Here is an 18,914-nt window from a genome sequence, read left to right as displayed (position 1 = left end):
GGGCAACACAGATTTTGTTTTGGACAGATTTCATAAAAGTGTGGTGCTGGGCTACTTTTTGTGGCCCACTATGTATATTCCAGGACCCCTATTCATAAAATCTGAGCCTTATAATCAAATTTTGGATGAACGAATGATTGGGAAACACTGCGTAGTAACATCAATTATTATGTAGAAGAAGGAAGAAACTTTGAAAGCCCAATTCTCAAAAACCAATCCCTGCTGGTATAGCGTCGTGCAACGCACGGGTATATCACCTAGTGTGATATAAAAAGTAATACATAACATGGACCTCATAGAAACTACTATATCTTCAGCCATGATGGATACACCCATGTTTGTATTAACTACTTCCACTTAGTGTGATTAATCAAGCGTACAACAACAATAGGGTGTCAAAATGAAACTTGGGAAGCATGAAATACTTTCCCTGACCCATCATAAACATGTACTAGACACAGTGGAGAAGAACTATGAAGAACGTTTCTTAGTTGACACAGCTGTTTTGTCAGTCAGTTCAGGAAAGATGAGCTCATGCATTTTACAGTACATGAACATATTTTGGAAGCTCTTTCCCTAATGCCAGTTTCACACGAGAGTATTGTAACACGTCCGCAATACGGAGAGATGATATTGCAAAAGTACATCATCAATATTGTATCTAGATTTGCCACCGTATTTACAGATAATGGTTTTATTTTCTACTGTACAAATATGTTTCTGTATTTGCCCAATAGAAAATATAACCAGCGGATGCAAATACAGATGGCAGAACTGATGACATACGGCTACAGCTGCATTATAATCACTTTTCATAGATTACAGTATCAGAGCAAAAAGATAATTTATTGCAGTGAACTAAATACTTGAATACAGGCTCTAGTACTCAGCTGGGCCGCCTCTAGCTTGGATACAAGATGTTATACGGGCAGCATGGAGGCAGAGGCGTAACTTGAAGCTCCTAGGCCCCCATGCAAAACCTGTAACAGGGCCATTAACTATAATGCTTTATTCATAGTACTGGGCTCCCTATATGGAGAAAAGAGGTCTTATGGGCCCCCTAAGGCTCCTGGGCCCGAGTTCAACTGCATTCCTTATAGTTACGCCAGTGCATGAAGGCTCTAGTACCCTGCTGGGCCGTCTCTAGCCTGAATTCAAGATGCGATACAGGCAGGTATGGAGGCTCTAATACCCTGTTGTACCACCTCTAGCTTGGATACAAGATGTGATACGGGCAGGCATGGAGGCTCTAGTAACTGGTTGTACCGCCTCTAACTTGGATACAAGATGTGATATAGGTGGGCATGGAGGCTCTAGTACCCTGCTGGGCCTCCTATAGCTTAGATACAAGATGTGATATGGGCAGGCATGGAGGCTCTAGTATCCTGCTGGGCCGCCTCTAGCCTGAATTCAAGATGTGATAAAGGAAGGCATGGAGGCTCTAGTACCCTGTTGTACCAATTCTAGCTTGGGGACAAGATGTGATACGGGCAGGCATGGAGGCTATAGTACCCTGTTGTACTACCTCTAGCTTGGACACAAGATGTGATACGGGTGGGCATGGAGGCTCTAGTACCTTGTTGTACCGCCTCTAGCTTGGATACAAGATGTGATACAGGTGGGCATGGAGGCTCTAGTACCCTGTTGTACCGCCTCTAGCTTGAATACAAGATGTGATGTAGGCGGGCATGGAGGCTCTAGTACCTTGTTGTACCATCTCTAGCTTGGATAAAAGACGTGATACGGGCGGGCATGGAGGCTCTAGTACCCTGTTGGGCTGCCACTAGCATGAATTCAAGATGCGATACAGGCAGGCATGGAGGCTCTAGTACCCTGTTGTACCAATTCTAGCTTGGGGACAAGATGTGATACGGGCAGGCATGGAGGCTCTAGTACCCTGTTGTACCACCTCTAGCTTGTATACAAGATGCGTGGAACTGCTATTTCGTCAGCAAGCAAACGGTGATCTGTGTTTGCTGGAGCTTCTGCCCCACGGTATACTCAACATGATTTGACAGAATTGCGATGACGAATGAGTATATGGTCCAGTTCCTTTTTTGTACGTTCATCGCTGGATATCCAAGTGAACCGATGAATGCTACGTCTCTAGAACCAGGACCCCGCGACTGTGAGGCCCATTGAGGCACAGAATGACAGTATCCAGTGTGAACTGTCATTGATTGGGCCTTCGCCGAAGTGTCCAATGACATCTTCGTAGCCAGTAGTCCAGGGATGTGGGTTGCATTCAGGTCGGTGAGCACTAGGAGTACATCATGCGGAGGGACGCACTGCACGGTAGCAGCGAGCTGGTTATAAAAGGCATCTTTATCTGCAGCTGTGTGTTCTTCAGTTGGTGCATATGCCACAATGATGGACATGTGACCATGACGATGAACAAACCTGGCTAGAGCAGACGCAGAGAGATTGGATGCCACATTTCCATGGACTGATCTATGGGAGGGTGAAGGATCAGTGCCACTCCCTGGGTGTGGTCCGAGCCACTGAGTGTAATAAGGTGACGCCATTAACCTCGCGCTGGTCAAGATGTAGTAGACCAGCTTCGGTAACGCCAGCTACAGTGATGTTCTCTGTAGCGAGTTTGTTGATGAGTGCCACCTGGAAGCCAGTCCCGTTCAGAGTAAGGACATTTCATGTGGCAAAGCGGGTGACTGAACGCAGGTCAGTTTTTGGGACCTGGGGATCAAGCTTCATCAAGAAAGGGCCGTCCCGAACTGGGCTTTTAGCTCTTTCCTTCATGAGTGCACTGTGAGGTGCTAGTCAGCAACAGGAACTCGGGTTGTCAGGGGTTCTAACCCTGGTGCTTGAAGTGCTAGCCATTGTTTTTTGATCGGGAGTCCCTGATAGAAAGGTGAATCTCTCAAAAGTCCAACCTCACGTCCTCGTCGTGGGAGACAGGCAACAGTCAAGTAGGGGACTGCCTGACAGGGTGAAGTACAGTGGCCGCTACGGTAGCTGTGAAGGCCTGTCAGGAACCTTGAATATGGCTGGCTAACGAGGCTCTGGTGAAGGCCGAGCAGCAGCGGTTCCTTCCTTGCTGAAGGTGGGTACACCTCCTAGTCGAGGCAAACGGCAACAGCATGCAACAGTGAAGGGCCTAGTACACATACACTTGTAAAATAAGCCTCATTACTGCGCTTCCCATTGCCCCTGTTCCAAGGCAACAAAGTATCCAGGAACTCCCAATCATAAAACAATGGCTAGCACTTCACATGGATAGCGAGCGCGAGCTATCAGAAAAGAGCAAATAATGTAATTTCCTAATGAAACATAATTTAAGGAAGTTAAAAACAGTGAGGATAACAGTAGGTGCCTTCTTCCAGAAACAGCGCCACACCTAGTCATAGGTTGTGTCTGGTATTGCAGCTCACCTCCACGGAAGTAAAATGGGCTGCAGCAATACCACATTCAACCTCTGAACAAGTGTGGCGCTGTTTTTATAGAAAAACAGTCATGTGGTGTTTTTAATCCTTACATCCGGGAATTGTCAAATATGCAAATGTAAAAAACACAAGGTCAAACATCCTTGTCTCGCTTAAAGTAAACATAGGCTTTAAGAAGTGTACATAATACAGGGTGTGCATTAGTTTGCTGGAAGGATTAGGAGCTTCTTGCTGAATGTGGAGTACTGCTCTGTCCTCATTATTCCTTTTTGTAAGTCAAATACTCACTTTTGAGCATCCTCTTTAATTCAAGTGACATAGTATACGAATCGATCACATCAGTATATATACACTCCAGTCACATTCAAAGCTGCATTCAAAACTCCACTGACTGCAAATAGGAAACATTCAGCATCAATAAGCTTGTAACTGTGATCACAGCTCCCACTGAAATCAATGAGCCCCCAGCCTGCAGTTACAAGCGCTGGCCACTACACAGAGGTTGGAGCAATAGCTTCCGCTTCGATCTCTCTATATTTGCAACTCTGTCAGCAGGTGGGCTACCAACTGATTGGTGGGAATCCCAAGCGACAGACCCTAACCAATCAACTGTTGAAGATCTATCCTGAGGGCAGATCATCAATACTATTTACCTGGAAAGCCTCTTTAATTACATAAATCAGTAGTCAATGTGACTCTTAGTTTCACTACAGGCCTGTAGTGTTCAGAAATCTTCTGAGGCCAAATTCACACAAGCGTATAAAAACTTGTCGCGTCCGTAAAAAAACTGTTCCTGTTCTTCAGCCAAGTGCAGTTCCGTATGCGACTGCGTCATCTGTTTTTCACGCCTGCAAAAACCCAAAATGGACCCCAATTCATTTTTTCTGCCTCTGTTAGTAATAGATTTATAATTAAAGGGGTTGTCCCGCACCGAAACGGGGTTTTTTTTTTTTCAATAGCCCCTCCGTTCGGCGCGAGACAAACCCGATGCAGGGGTTTAAAAAAAAAACCCGGATAGTACTTACCCGAATCCCCGCGCTCCGGTGACTTCTTACTTACCTTGCGAAGATGGCCGCCGGGATCTTCACCCACGGTGGACCGCAGGTCTTCTCCCATGGTGCACCGTGGGCTCTGTGCGTTCCATTGCCGATTCCAGCCTCCTGATTGGCTGGAATCGGCACACGTGACGGGGCGGAGCTACGAGGAGCAGCTCTCCGGCACGAGCGGCCCCATTCAGAAGGGAGAAGACCGGACTGCGCAAGCGCGTCTAATCGGGCGATTAGACGCTGAAATTAGACGGCTCCATGGAGACGAGGACGCTAGCAACGGAACAGGTAAGTGAATAACTTCTGTTTGGCTCATATTTAATGCACGATGTATATTACAAAGTGCATTAATATGGTCATACAGAAGTGTATAACCCCACTTGCTTTCGCGGGACAACCCCTTTAAGGGTACTTTTAGATAGGACGACCTTCACTCCTGCACTTTCACACAGGAGCGATAGTTGTTCTGTGAATGGAGGCGGAATGCGACAGAGATCTCATCCGGCCACCTGCCTCTATTCATTGAACAGGCAGTCATTCCACGATGAGCGACTGCCTGTTTACACAGAGTGAGAAGTTGCTCACCAGTCGCTTTGTTTCAGTGAGCTGAAATGACTATTGAGCAATTTTTCGATCAGTACGCTACCGGGTCACGCATTTATACTGGACAACTATCAGTCAAAATTGCTAATTTGAGCAATTGTTTAATGATAGCTGGCTCATGTAAAAGTACCTTTATGGACAGCACTCAGGCGTTCTTCTGTCTGTTTTTTTGGCATTCCCAATGACTTGAATACACAAGTCTAGTCCACAAATTGGATAAGATCAGTACCACTTCAAAAATGTGAAAAATGCGGCACTCACCATTACAGATTCTTTCCAAAAAGTGCTTCTTTATTCCAAACACAGCATATTAAGACATGGGGGAGAGAGATTAAGCATGCACAATCTCCCTTCCCCTATGTCTTATTATGATGCGTTTGGAATGAAGAAGCATTTTATGAAAAGAATCCTAAATAGCAAGTGCTGCATTTTTTACTCCTCTGGAGTGGTGTTGACTCTGCTCTTGGTATATACATTGTGCAACCACCAAGATTTCAAGCCCGGAGCCTGTTTGCAATTTGGCTGAAAAGGATAATATGTTATCTTGCATTTTGGTGGATTAGAATAGTGCATGTTGCAAGGTTTTTCATTGTTGTTGCAATCAATGTGACCCTGTGAAGAAAATAACGTGTGAAGTAGAACTTTGCATATTATGGGTCCGTGGGCCATCAGTAGTGTATTGTATTGTAGACTCAGACAGCACACAAAAAGAAAGTTACTCTTGTGGGAATTAGTTCTTTGTCTAAAAATATTCACACAAAGTACAAACGCAGATAGCACAAAATTAGTATAAGGAAACTAAAAGTAGAGAAACAGGGAATCTTACCCCAACCTACTGATGCAAGGAGACCCTACCTTAAGTAGGAGCGCTCACCCTGATGAGGGCGACCCCATGTCAGGAACCTGGCCATGACTTTTTCTAGATGGTCACAGGAAATGTGGCAAAAGCCATAAATATACGAGCCGCAAATGTACAGGAGATAAGATACAACACCATCCCAGATCAAGCAGACAGACTCATCTGAACTGAGACACAGGACTAGACCTTGAACCATCGACTAGACCAGAGACAACTTCAGACTGAGAGTATAACCGGCATCCTGTGTAAGGAGGAGCCAGCATAAATGTGTACAAAGCCGATTGGCTGACAGGGATACACACCTCCCAGCTAACCAATCCCTTCACATACCAGCAGAGAAGTGTCCCCATCAGCATTCTGCACCGCAATGACAATGAGCCTGCACTGCCATCCTGATCACGTGGACTGTTAAAGTGATATTGTACGCGATTAGAAAAACATAGCTATTTTTTTCCCCTCACAAATAGCACCACACCTGTCTATAGGTTGCGTCTGGTATTACAGCTCGCCTCTATTGAGCGGAGCCGAGCTGCAACACCACATACAACCTGCGAACAAGAGTTTTGCCATTTTTGGATGAGAAAAAAAAAAAAAAAGGAAAAGGCTATGTTTTGCTAATTCTCTAATCCTGTATGACCCCTTTAAGGATTTAAATCCATGTAAATGTGATAAAATGCTACTTAAATTAGTGATCCCTAGCAGTGCTAATCTTCCCTTAGCATTAGGCTGCAGTTAAATTTCAAGGACATCTACTTAGCGATGCATCACATACCAGGCAATTCCCATTTCCTGCACTTTCCCTCAGTATACAACTAATTATGTAAAAACGCCAGGGGCAATGTTCTATCATCTCGCCTCCTTTATTAACTGTGATATGATTAAGATCTGAGGATAAAGAAATGAGCGACATATGCTCTCCGATACAGCGCCGCATTGTTGAATTGTAAATTTCTTGTCTGCGTCTAGGTGTGCTGAAAGTTCCCCATGCATGGCGGTGAAATATTAAAACATGCGGGGATCAGATACACAGCCCTCATTACACGCTAACAAAGAATATTCTGCCTTTCTCAGCAAAACTCTACATATCTCGCCGGCACCACATATGAATGCCAATATGCTGATACCGAGAGCATGCAGAGGCATATCTAATGGCAGCACGACTCTGGAGCTCCTACGGGCGGCATCTCCAGTCTCCATTAATAAATGCTCACTGTGGGCCCATTACAATTCCTTCAAATCTGATAAATATCTATAAGCAGCATTTTTGGCACGCTTTGTAGTTGGACGATTATTCCTTTTAATATAAAAATATTCAGTCTGTTTTTAAGTAGATTGTACAAGGTTGAAAGAGTATCTACTATAATCTCTGCAAGGAAGGCAAAAATAGACAGCAAAAAACATTTAATAGTTGGAATACTTAAAAAGGGACTGGTCACTGGGGCCACGCTGCCCGAACCATGTGACGGATGTGCACAGTGCTCCTATGTTTGCTTTATTCCGACACGCTGCGACATTTCAGAACACGCACGCTTTAAAGCATGCCTCCCAACCAGTCTGGATTCTACGGGACAGTCCTGGATTTGGGAAGCTGTTCCACAGTCCTGGGTGGCAGGAGGCATGTACCATACCCCCCCCCCCCCCCCCCCCAGGGCCAACATGTAAAAAATACAAACATATTATACTTCATCATCTCCGGTGCCTATCCGCTCCCTTCCGATCCCGTTGACCTCCCTGCAGCTGGTCAAGTGTTGCCGCAATGCGTAGCATCAGCGTTAGCACAACTGTAGCCAGTGATTAGCCGTCAAGCCCTTATATAAGTAGAGCCTTATGTGGTGCAGAGCGTTAAAACAGCAGAAATGCAGTCCTAAGCTCTCGCTCACAACCTGAAGGTCATGAGTTCAATCCTTGCATGCTTCAGGTAGCTGGCTCAAGGTTGATTCAGCCTTCCATCCTTCCGAGGTCGGTAAGAGGAGTACCCAGCTTGGTGAAAGCGCTGCGGAATAAGTTGGCGCTATACAAGTAACAATATTTATTTTATTTATTATAGACTGATACGATTGGCGTATATTAAAAACGCGAAAATTGAGGACAAATTATAAAATTTGTTGTTTTTTCAACTGTAGTATGTCAAATAGATACGTATATACTGTACTAGTTTTTATCAGGTATATATTTCCACTTGTTTATTTTGGAAGCACAATTGAAAATTTCGTACGTTTCTGAGCTATTTAGAAGACTTCCTAGTTTAACATTAATTTTCAAAATTGATGTAAATGGTCTAATTTTTAGTTTGATTTAATGTAGAATTTTTAATGTATATACATGGTATGGAGGATAAATTCATGGAATAACTAATTTATGTAATAAATTAACGTAAGGGTACTTTACACGGAGCGGAATTAGTGCAGATTTTCTTCTGCGGAAAAAACGCCTCAAATTCCAAATTAAAATACTTGATGCAGATTTTTATGCAGATTTCGATGTTTTAAATTCGCAATGGACTTCACTGCTGCATCTGAAAAAGGTAAGATAAGCTGCAAATTGTGTGCGTTTTGATGCAGTTTCTAGTGTGCATTAGCACCAAAATTCGCTACATATTAAGGTAACCTAAAAAACTTTATTTCTAAATGAATTGTATAATATAGGGTTCATTTCTAACAATCACCTATAAATACTAATTAGTATAGTCCGTTGTAATAAAAGGCATTAAAGAGGTCATTGGATTACTGAACAGTCCCTCCTGGGTAAACAAAATTATAAATGGAGGGATACTTACCCCTCCATTGCCGTTGAGATTCAGTGCTACAGCTCAATGTGGTCGCAATGTTTGTTGCAACATATGATGTCACAGAAAATCATGTGAATACTGAATGAATGGAGCCGCGGCCGCAGCTCCATTCATGTCAGTGGGGCTGACGGAAATAACCAAACGCTTCTACTCTTCTATCTCTGGCACTCCCACTGAAGATGAATAGATTGACACTGTGCGCACCCCACTCCATTGAATCATCTCTTCACTGCGGGTGGTCCAGTGTGCCCACTTTGAAGAGGTGGGGGAACTCTGGACCCTCGTTCTCGTGAAACTCCACTAATCAGGATTTATCACCTATCCTAGGTGAATATCATTAATCTTGGTACAACACCTTTATAAAGCCATGCAATGCTCCTCTGGAAAATTCGGTATGCAAATGAGAGATGGTATAACGCCTCTGCAGTGCCACTTTACTAGAAGGCAGCATTCCTACAAATCAGTGTCTGACCTTTCAACAGATCTTGTAACAAGACTGGGAATATAAATCAAAGCCAGAGTCTTTGCTAGAGGACAAAAGTGTACCGTGTACAGGCAGCTTGTTAGAGGTGGTGTACACATGGAGAAGTCATACCCCTCCTGACCCACATCGTAGGCCTCTCACTCAGCCAGCCAGAAACCTAATGTGACAAGGAGCAAAAACCACAAAACAGTGTCTGTACATGGTTCTCTTTTCCTTCTAGAGACTTTGGCTTCCATTCCTAGTCATTGTTACAAGGCCTGTTAAAAGGTCAGACATTGAATTGGAGGAATACTGAGTTGCACTATGAATGAGCACAACATGAAAGCACTTACATTAAGCCAACACAATGATCTTCAATGCATAGAAAGAAGCCGGCCCAGATCACCGTGAGAGGTCTTCCCAGGACTCTAAACCGGGCTCAAAGACCAAGCAAAAAAATATGAAAAATGGCTATTAGAAGCGCTTGTAGTAGCCATTTCTAAAACTTTTTCTTTACTTATCTAATCTGGCATTGTCTAATCTATAGGGGATGCAGTTGCACCCAGACCCAGGAGCCTTAAGGGGGGCATATATTTATTTTAAGGTCTCTTCTCCATATAGTGAGCCCAGTACTATGAATAAAGCATTATAGTTGGGGGCCCTGTTACAGGTTTTGCATTGGGGCCCAGAAGCTTCAAGTTACACCTCTGCGTTAAGGGGTTAAGAGAAGTTGGGGGGCCCAGGATAAACTTTTGCACCCGGGCCCATGAGCCTTTAGGATCCCCCTGGCCTGGACTATTCTTTTTTGATAGTTTGCTTTGCACATTGCTGATCCATCATTGCATACATCTAGCAACCCAGATGATACATGGTAGAACGCTGGAAGATCTATACCAAGACTAGAACAGAAGATTCACAAATATATGCGAGATAAAGAAGAAGTAAGCCATCTCCTGGAGACTTCAATGGAGGGGCCACATTCGTGCTTGGCCATTAATCTTTCAAGCTTTTCCACACTTTCTGACTGTTTCCATTCACTGACTACAACCACAGATCTTCAGGAATTGAAACCCAAAATACTGAAAACTGGTGAAATACTATAAAATCCCTTTAAGCAGACTATTTTGAATTTTTTTGATTTGCAAACGCTTTTCTTTGAAATGTAAAGATAAGAGCGTCGCATCATACAGTGTCTATATAATGTAATAGCATTACACCATGACCAAATATTTGCCCCAAGTAGGGCAGTAGGAGTCCCTTAGGCATTTGCACCCCTTTTTATTTTTCTATATAATCTGGTTTTGACTACACAACAACCCCAGTTGGCCTCTATGGTTGGCATGTAACCAACATTATATCCACTGGGCAGCTGGAATAAACAGGTGGGCATTTCTGCTTTATGACAGCATCGCTTACTGCAACCCAATCAAGTGGGATGTGGTTGTCTCTAATAACGCCAACAGCGTGTCAACCTGTAGTGTAAGCCCTACTGTATGTGTCCCTGCAAAGGCAGAAATGTAAGAAAGGATTGATAGCAGTTGCAAAAAAAATCATCACTTAAGTAAATTACAGGTCACATAGTCAGTTTTTGTTTGCTAGTTAATCATGAGAGGACAGATGTTAAAATTGGCACCCATTCATGTAGTCACTGCACAAACACAGGCAAACTGCTATGCTATGACTTCCCCACAAGAGACCCCCATGATCAGTTCATAGTTTGTCAATGAGTCTCAAAAAGTGGAAGCCTACTCTGAGGTCTCACGTAGATGAATATACAATATCCTATCACAAGTAATTGGACACCTGAGCAAGAATCAAAAGTGGTATCTACTTTTGTATGATAATACATAATCCATTGGCCCTTATGACATCAGAATCTCTCCGTGGCATACTTTCGACTAACATATGATACACTTCCGCTGGCATTTCCCTCGATTCATCCTGCAAATGCCTGATGAACTCTCTCAAAGAAGACGCATCAGGCCGTCTACAAATGAGCATCGTCAATGGACAGTTGCGTAATGGAAGAACGTTCTATGGAGTGACAAATCATGCTATTCTATCTTAAATCAGACGAATGTACCTAGGTGTAGAGGAGCCTGGGGAACGCCTTTTGCCTGAATGTGTTGTGCCAACAGTTAAATACGGCACAGGTTCCATTATGGTCTGGGGATGTTTTATGTATCATGGAGTTGATCCATTGCTTGTAGTGACAAGAACCATGAACGCTGTTCATTGTTAGAATACATTCTAGACAATGTTCTGCCAACGTTGGTTTGAGGATTTGGATGTTCCATGATGGGATAGACCTGCACAAAGTCTTTGGGATGAAGAGGAACGTTGGTCAGGAAATATGAGCAGCATCCATCGACTTTGAGAGAACTTGACAGACATCTGGAGGATGAATGGAGGGAAATACCAGCTGAATTGTATCACACTTAGTAGAAAGTATCCAATATCAATAGGATCAAAGGAGGTCTTTCGATTATTGCCCCCGGTGTTAATTTCTTTTGGTAGGATAGTGTATTACAACTCCACACAAGCAATTGTAGGGATCTGTAATGTGGCATGCATAGCCTTCATTGGGGCCCTAATATACCTCCATATATCTCTGATTTTAAATTATTACAAAAGTTTTTTCTGCCAAACCAAACTTAAAAAGTGGCATGTTTCACCGCCACCATATTACAAAGGTATGTTCTCCTAGAATCATTACATCAATGGGAGAATCTGTAGCGATACAACACCATATGGTGGCACATGGAGGAGCCCATCTCTGCCAGGCCTCTGTACACATGGACCCAATCTACACACATAAGCCAGTACTCACCAACGTTATACAAGAGACTCTTACTCCAAACCTGTACTTCAGGTATGAAGCTCCTGGCCACAAGTCAGCCTCATGCTTTTCTCCTAACTACATCCTATGTACCGGAGACATTTTTTTTGTTGCTTTATAAATAAACAATGAAATATTTTTACCCATTTTAAATATTAAAACAATCCACTTAGTTCAGCCCTCCAAAAGATCCTCATGAAAATTTGATTAGTTAGAACTGGACAGGAAAGAGGGTTTGAGTGTAGTGAAGGGGTTTTGTACAGCGTATTCACTCCCTGTGCTAGTCTTCACCGAAGCCATAGTCAACGGAAGGAGGATTTGTTTTTAAAAGGTCTTTCATATTGATAGTGGTTCAACGTCCAAGATAGCGGGATGGATCTTCAGGACCAGACAACCACCACCAGTTGTATGGGGCTGTGAAACCATGAAGGGGAGAAGTACGGTGATGGCAACATTATTCCACTAGTCGATGTGCCAGGAGTTGGACCTTCATGGTCAAATATTTCAACAAATTACAAGCCCTTTTCATAATAGCCCCGCCATCTTGTATTTTGAATACATGCATTTTTATTAAGTCATCATAAAGTTTTCATGGCGTTGGTCAGTTATCAAAGATGTACCAGAGAATTTCCACAGTGGATTTGGCTATAAATCTTCACCAAACCCCCGTCAAATCTACAAGTACTGCGGCCTTTAGCATGGATTTGGCACTCATTCATCATTGATCTTACCTTACTGCATTGCTAAGGGTTAAATCCGCGGTGAAAATCTGTAGCTTTTATTTGCACAAGAATGAGTAGTGTGGATCTGAATATTCACCATGTGCTCCAATTTTCGCGCATTTCTTCCCACCACAATGGAGATGTGAAAATCGGATTCACCCGTGTCGCGGTTGGTGGTGCGACAACAAGTAAACTTTACTGAACTGAACTGAAATACTATTTGCACTCCATAGGAGGGCTGAATATTCGAACGTTGCATAATAACTTGAACCGGAAGTCACACTAAGGCTGGTCTCACATGACCAGACAGGAATTGTGGATTCTCGAGCGTTTGATCTGCAGTAATACGCGGATCACTCAAATGCATCCGATTACACAATTCCGCTCACATTTTTACGGTTCGGAATTGTAGAATCCGCCTCCAGAATATAGAACGCAGCATGTTCTATTTTACCACGACACAGATCCCTTAGTTCTCAATGGTCGCAGATATACCCGCAGCCCATCTGTAATTACATTGCGTACGGGCTGTAGGTAGCCGTGTCATCGCCAAGTGACGGCGCGGGAAATATAGACAACAAAAAAAAGGTGTACTGCGTATGACCACCTGCGTGAGTATGTGGTTATATGCAGTACATTATATGGCTGTATGCAGGCGGGCTTACAGCTGGAATCCATAGTCAACAATCCTGCTGACTTCTGAGCTCAACCCTTCCAGCATCCCTTGCTGTTTCAGTGTCTGGTGATTTGCATTGTCTTCACAAGTGAGGCTGTACAGTGAGCTGATGAGGGAAAAGTGCCCCGATGCATTGTAGGAGCTCACCTACGCTTTAAGGGGTGGGTCTGTCAACAAGCTTATTGACTATTTCCGATGACAACGAGCACAAATTTGAAATCAGCTCTTGATTATAACACAGGCTGTAACTCGGGATAATGAGCGGAAGATCTGCGAGTGATCACGGAAACGGATTGCGAATGGTCGCGTATGCTTGTGATTTCTCTCTCTTTTGGCTTTTGAATCTGGTCTCCTAGTAAGTTGCGAACAAATCCTTGCCCATACGCAATATTTATTGCGCATTCACTGCGAATCGCACACATCCATAGAGATCAATAGAGCTCATACACAAGGAACCTACGATAAAATAGAGCATGCTGCTATTTTTCTTCGTAGAATTCCCCATTCCTATCCGCACGTCTGAGTGTACCGGGGAAAGTCCTTGCCTTTCAATTACCACGAATCGTCCACGCGGACGGCAATCGTGCAATCCGCAATTCAAATCCGGTTATGTGAGACCGGAGGTAATGGCTCCTGTCCATGGGCGGGTTAAATCCCGCAGCTGAGTTCAACCTGGTGCCCAGCTGGTGACCTCAGTGTATGTGTCCGGCGTCTTCTTCTCTGTGCTGCGGATGTGCCGGCCTGCGCTCTGGAACGCATGTGCAGTACAGAGGACGCTGCACCTTCGCTATGGCGATGACGCAGCTCCTGCAGCGATTCTGCAATGATGATTGCAGAATGGCGTAGGAAGGATGTCTTCCATTTACTTCAATGGAAGCCGTCAGTACGTAGCCTGTACAAAATCGCGACATGCTACGATTTCTTCTCAATGAGCGGGGAAAAAAAACCCCTGTGAGCAGGAAATTGCGTTTTTACATTGCATGCTATGGGCTAGATTTCCTTTCGGAGTCTGTAGACGGAATCTCGCACCGGACTCCGCACTGCAAATCCGTCCGTGGACAGGAGCCATAAGTGTAAGATAAGCAATGAACTATTTAGAAAGTTACTTAACTTTTCATCTAAATTGTATCTACTTGTGAGGGTTCCTTCACATCAGCGTACGCGTTCCATTAAACAGGATGCGATAGTCCACCACGCTGCGCTATTTTGTCCCGTAAAATGCCAGGAGCTTTGCTAAAAATCGAACGGACCAGTTCCATTACATGATGGTTCCATTTGACCACTGGTCAATCAAATCAGATGTAGTGACCTAGACTGATGATGCATGCTAAGGCCGCTAGTGCAAAAATGTTCTATTTTTCTGTTTATGCGTCCACTAAAGAGCCCCATAGAAGTCAATGGGGTTAGAGTGCACAAATGCGCAGGAAATACGTAAGGAGATGCATGAAACACTGCGTAATTCCGCTGGAACTCATTAGATGAATTAGCCATTTTAACTGGTACGTCCCGTGCGCAAATGAACATGCCCTGCGGTCAGAAAAAGTACAGTAAAATACGCTGATACGTGCAGAAAAAAAGCCTTGTTGAGTGCGCAAATATATTGCACTGAAGCATGCACAATTGCATACCGTATACGCTTGTGTGAAGCCGGCCTAGTACACACTGTGCATCAGGAGGTCCGAGAGGGTCTCTTTAACCGTTAATACGCAAGTGGGTCTTTGAGTAGCAGTTGTATTGTTGCAGGCGGCCGATACGGACAATACTTGCTGGTTCTACATTAGTGGATGCAGAGACATAACTTGAAGCGCCTGGGCCCCAATGCAAAACCTGTAACAGGGCCCCCAACTATAATGCTTTATTCATAGTACTGGGCTCCCTATATGGAGAAGAGAGGCCTTATGGGCCCCCTAAGGCTCCTGGGCCCAGGTGCAACCGCATCCCCTACATCCTCTATAGTTACGCCCCTGAGCGGATGAGAGCCCCCTGCAGCATGAGCGGTCCGGTACCCAACACCCAGGTGATTTTACATGACAGAGCTTTCATCATAAGTTAGGTTGTCCCTAGTACCGAGCGCCGTCTCATCCGCCAGAAGTCCCGCCGCATTGCTGAAGGTCAGGAAAGCTTGAATCATCATTCTTGAGCCTGAATAATGTAATTCGGAGCGTGACAGCCCGGCCGCCATTGTGTATGATAATTTATTACATAGCAAAAAGAGCCCCTGGTGCCCCAGGCGGAAACTGTAACAAGGAGCATGTGCCATTTATAATGCGGATGTCTTACTAGGTGGCAGAGAGGCCCCCTTAGGCACCGAGGCCCGGGCGCGACTGCACAGCTATGCCCTAGAAGATATGGAAACGGTAAAGAAGTAACTTCAATGCATGCAGCCTCAGGCACTGAAAGGGTTAAAGAAAGTTTGCATTGACATGTGGATTAGGACAGGATGGACTGTGACCTTGCAGTGCTGAGAGGCGGCGTGACGCGGGATTACGGTCATTGTGTGTTATGTGCATAGTGGGATGGGTTTGAGAGAATTGCCGTAGGGCTGGTCACATGACGGCGTGGGCGCACAAACGATTTTTCTGTCCGATTTTTGGATTGAAAAAGTAATTAGTTCAAAAATTTGACGGTAATATTCATTTAAATGGATGTATTCGCGTAAAAAAAAAACTATTTTAAGCATATCTGTACGTTTTTAGTACAAATGCAATAAACAGATCTGATGTATGGGTCCGTTTTTACATTAAACGTATACGTTTTTCACTGTACGCCCTTTTCTTAAGGCCTGCGTCACACGAGCGAAAGTATTTGTACAATTACTTTTTTTCAGAATGTTACGTTTTTGCTTTATTTTAAAATGAAATGACTGTACTTCGTGCGCCACTAAACACGCACCATTGAAATGGCCATTTATTCTTTCATTTGCGTAATTGTACACGCAAAATACGTGCGTCTGAACGAATCCATAGGAATCAACAAGTTCTAATTTTTGTGTATTGTGTGCAAAAACAATCGTGCACTTGTGAAAAAGGCCTAAATAAAGTTTTGTAGTTAAACCCTTCGTATGCGCAAAAACGCTCGCCGCAGTGCAACATATTTGCGTCATGAATGAGGTTGGATGAGGTTGATTGGCACGCGAATCAATGCATAGTACTGTACTTTTTGCACACACAGGGCCTATCTCAGCACGTAGTATTGTACTTTTTGCGCACGCAGGGGCCGTATGAGCGCAAAGTCCTGTACTTTTTGCGCACGCAGTCCAGTTCACATGCACACGTGACACACCCTTTCCGTGCATTAAAAGGCTATTATCTCAATAAGGTCCAGATGTGTTTCCCCCCCCCCCACAGTTTTGCGCAGTGTTTCACGCTTCCCCTTGCGTATTTACTCACCTCCCATAGACTTCTATGGGGCTTTTGGTGCGCAAATGTCCACAAAAATAGGGCAAGCTGCGTTTTATATTAGCAAGCATGAAATACATGCGCAACAAATAGTAATGGAAATAAACTCATTGAAATCAATGGATTCTACTCTGTGTATCGTGAAGCCGCCCTCAGGCATTTGATGGCATACAACACATACGTTAAATAGACTGTCGTGCGTTAATGTTGCGAAAAAAAAAGTTTCCATTCTTTTTTGTCTGACCGCAGTGGGGTACGTTTTCTTTTTCTTTTTTTTGTGGGATGGAAAAGTGTCCACAAACTTATGGAAAGTGAAACATTCAAAAAGTATGTTTTTGTTGTTGTCTTTTTACTACATTTGACACATTCCCGCCTACGGGTACATGAAACTAGACGCTTTTCCACATTTGTCATATAAAACCGCAGACGATTCACGCATTCTTAAATCCTCGTGTGAACATCCCTAAATAGTAATTCCATAAAATCCGGTTAGCAAGTGCGCACAAGTCAGCGCTCACATAATGACTTTTTTTGCAAGTATCACCATTGGATTGATTGATCAGAAGTCACTTTTGTGCTACAGCTGATCCTACTGATAACACTCAGCTTTCCCAGACACCTGAAGGGCAAATCTGTCTAGTTACCCTATAATCCACCCATTGCTTGCTCCCATATTGCTGCATAAGGGCGCCTACCCACTTGCGTTGCCGATTTTTGCGTGTGAAAAACGCGGCGTTTTCGTGCGTTTTTTGCTGCGTTTTTTGCGCGTTTTTTGCAGCCCTCCATTGACAATCATGGGTGCATTAAGAGAAAAATAAGGAGACATATGCAACTGACAGTTCCTATGTGAAAAAACCCCACGAAACGGAAAAAAAACCCAGATGGACAAGAACACATTCTATACTAATTGCTCTTGAGAAAAAACGCAAAACATCGCAGGAAAAAAAAAAAAAAAAAAATCACAAGTGGGTAGGCACCCTAACCTGCAGATTTGCCATTCCGGAGCGTTCAAAAACTGGTTGACAACCCGGCCCCTACTAGAGAGGTAAGTGCCATAGAGGACGAACATACGGCTCCGCCATAGCCAGTGCATATAGATACAGGACTACCGCCACAAACTGGGTCGTTGCCCCATGTGAAGCCCACCTACAACAACCCCTGCGCTGTACCCAGCTTTCCCAGGAACAGATAAACAACTAAAGACTGTTTAGTAAACAAAGACTTATAATTCTAGTGTCTTCAACATGCTGAGTTATCAAATACTGACAGTTTAACAAGCGACAATTCCAAGACGTTCTGCAGCAGCCAAAGGTTTTGAAGGCGGCGACAAAGTGTCTGAAGCAGCAGCAGCATCATCCATGAGTCAGTTACTTTGACTCTGAAGTGCGGCTCGCTGACAATAGCCCAATGACACACACTTCCCAGGGACGACAGAAATCCCATGTTTGCAACATTGTATCTCCAGACTCCCTCCCAGATTTCCCACCCCCCTTGTCCAGGAATACCGAAGAATAGTCCTCACTGGCACAAATGTCATCCTTCTGGAATGCCGCTGTGTTCTAAGCAGGGGTGAGAAGGTCTCCTACCTTAGCCTGCAGATACTGGGGGTAGTAGTAGGTAGTGTACTGAGGGTACATCTGCTGTTTCCACACTTTTCCCATGTAGATAGAAAGATAGAGGTGCAGTGCAGATCCCAAATCCCAAGTTCTCCTCTGTGGCTGTCCTAGCGCAGCAGCAGCTGGTTGGTATCTGCTGTTCTGCCAAGGCAAACCTCACCCAAGGAGAGGGGCTTGCCGACCCCCTCCCTCCCTGGCAGCCAGTGTGAGTGCAGCTCTCGGAGGACTTTCTCCAGAGGGCAGGTAATGCTGTTTGATTTCCTGCAGCAAGCAAACCCCAGGAAACAATCAATAAAGTCTGCAGCTTTCTGTTCAGTGACAGGCAGCAGGGAGAAGAATAGTGGAGGCTGGGAAATAGGAGTGGCCGCTAGAATGATGAACCCAGAGGTGTGTGCCACACACTTCATCATCCTGGCATCAGGATGCCAACTAGGGATGATGATGCCGCCTATCATTACGGTACTCTATCGATGTAGCAGAGCTGAGTTTGTTATTGGGCACAA

General features: G+C 44.3%; 1 protein-coding gene across 4 annotated transcripts in view; it reads right to left on the bottom strand.

Moving 5' to 3' along the window:
* Positions 1 to 18,602, bottom strand: part of RBMS1 (RNA binding motif single stranded interacting protein 1) — a 335,966-nt gene extending 317,364 nt beyond the window's left edge. For 2 of the 4 annotated variants that reach the window (XM_066575949.1, XM_066575952.1), the window contains exon 1: positions 18,382 to 18,599. In XM_066575949.1, the coding sequence (XP_066432046.1) occupies positions 18,382 to 18,456 (75 nt within the window). In that variant the 5' untranslated portion in view covers positions 18,457 to 18,599. Of the gene's footprint in view, positions 1 to 18,381 lie in introns of all 4 variants that reach the window. The other 2 variants (XM_066575950.1, XM_066575951.1) reach the window with 2 other exon arrangements.
* Between the last annotated feature and the right edge of the window lie 312 nt (positions 18,603 to 18,914).

This window comes from Eleutherodactylus coqui, chromosome 8 (genome assembly GCF_035609145.1).
Source record: "Eleutherodactylus coqui strain aEleCoq1 chromosome 8, aEleCoq1.hap1, whole genome shotgun sequence".
Taxonomy (NCBI): domain Eukaryota; kingdom Metazoa; phylum Chordata; class Amphibia; order Anura; family Eleutherodactylidae; genus Eleutherodactylus; species Eleutherodactylus coqui.
This window is presented reverse-complemented; position numbering and strand designations above follow the sequence as displayed.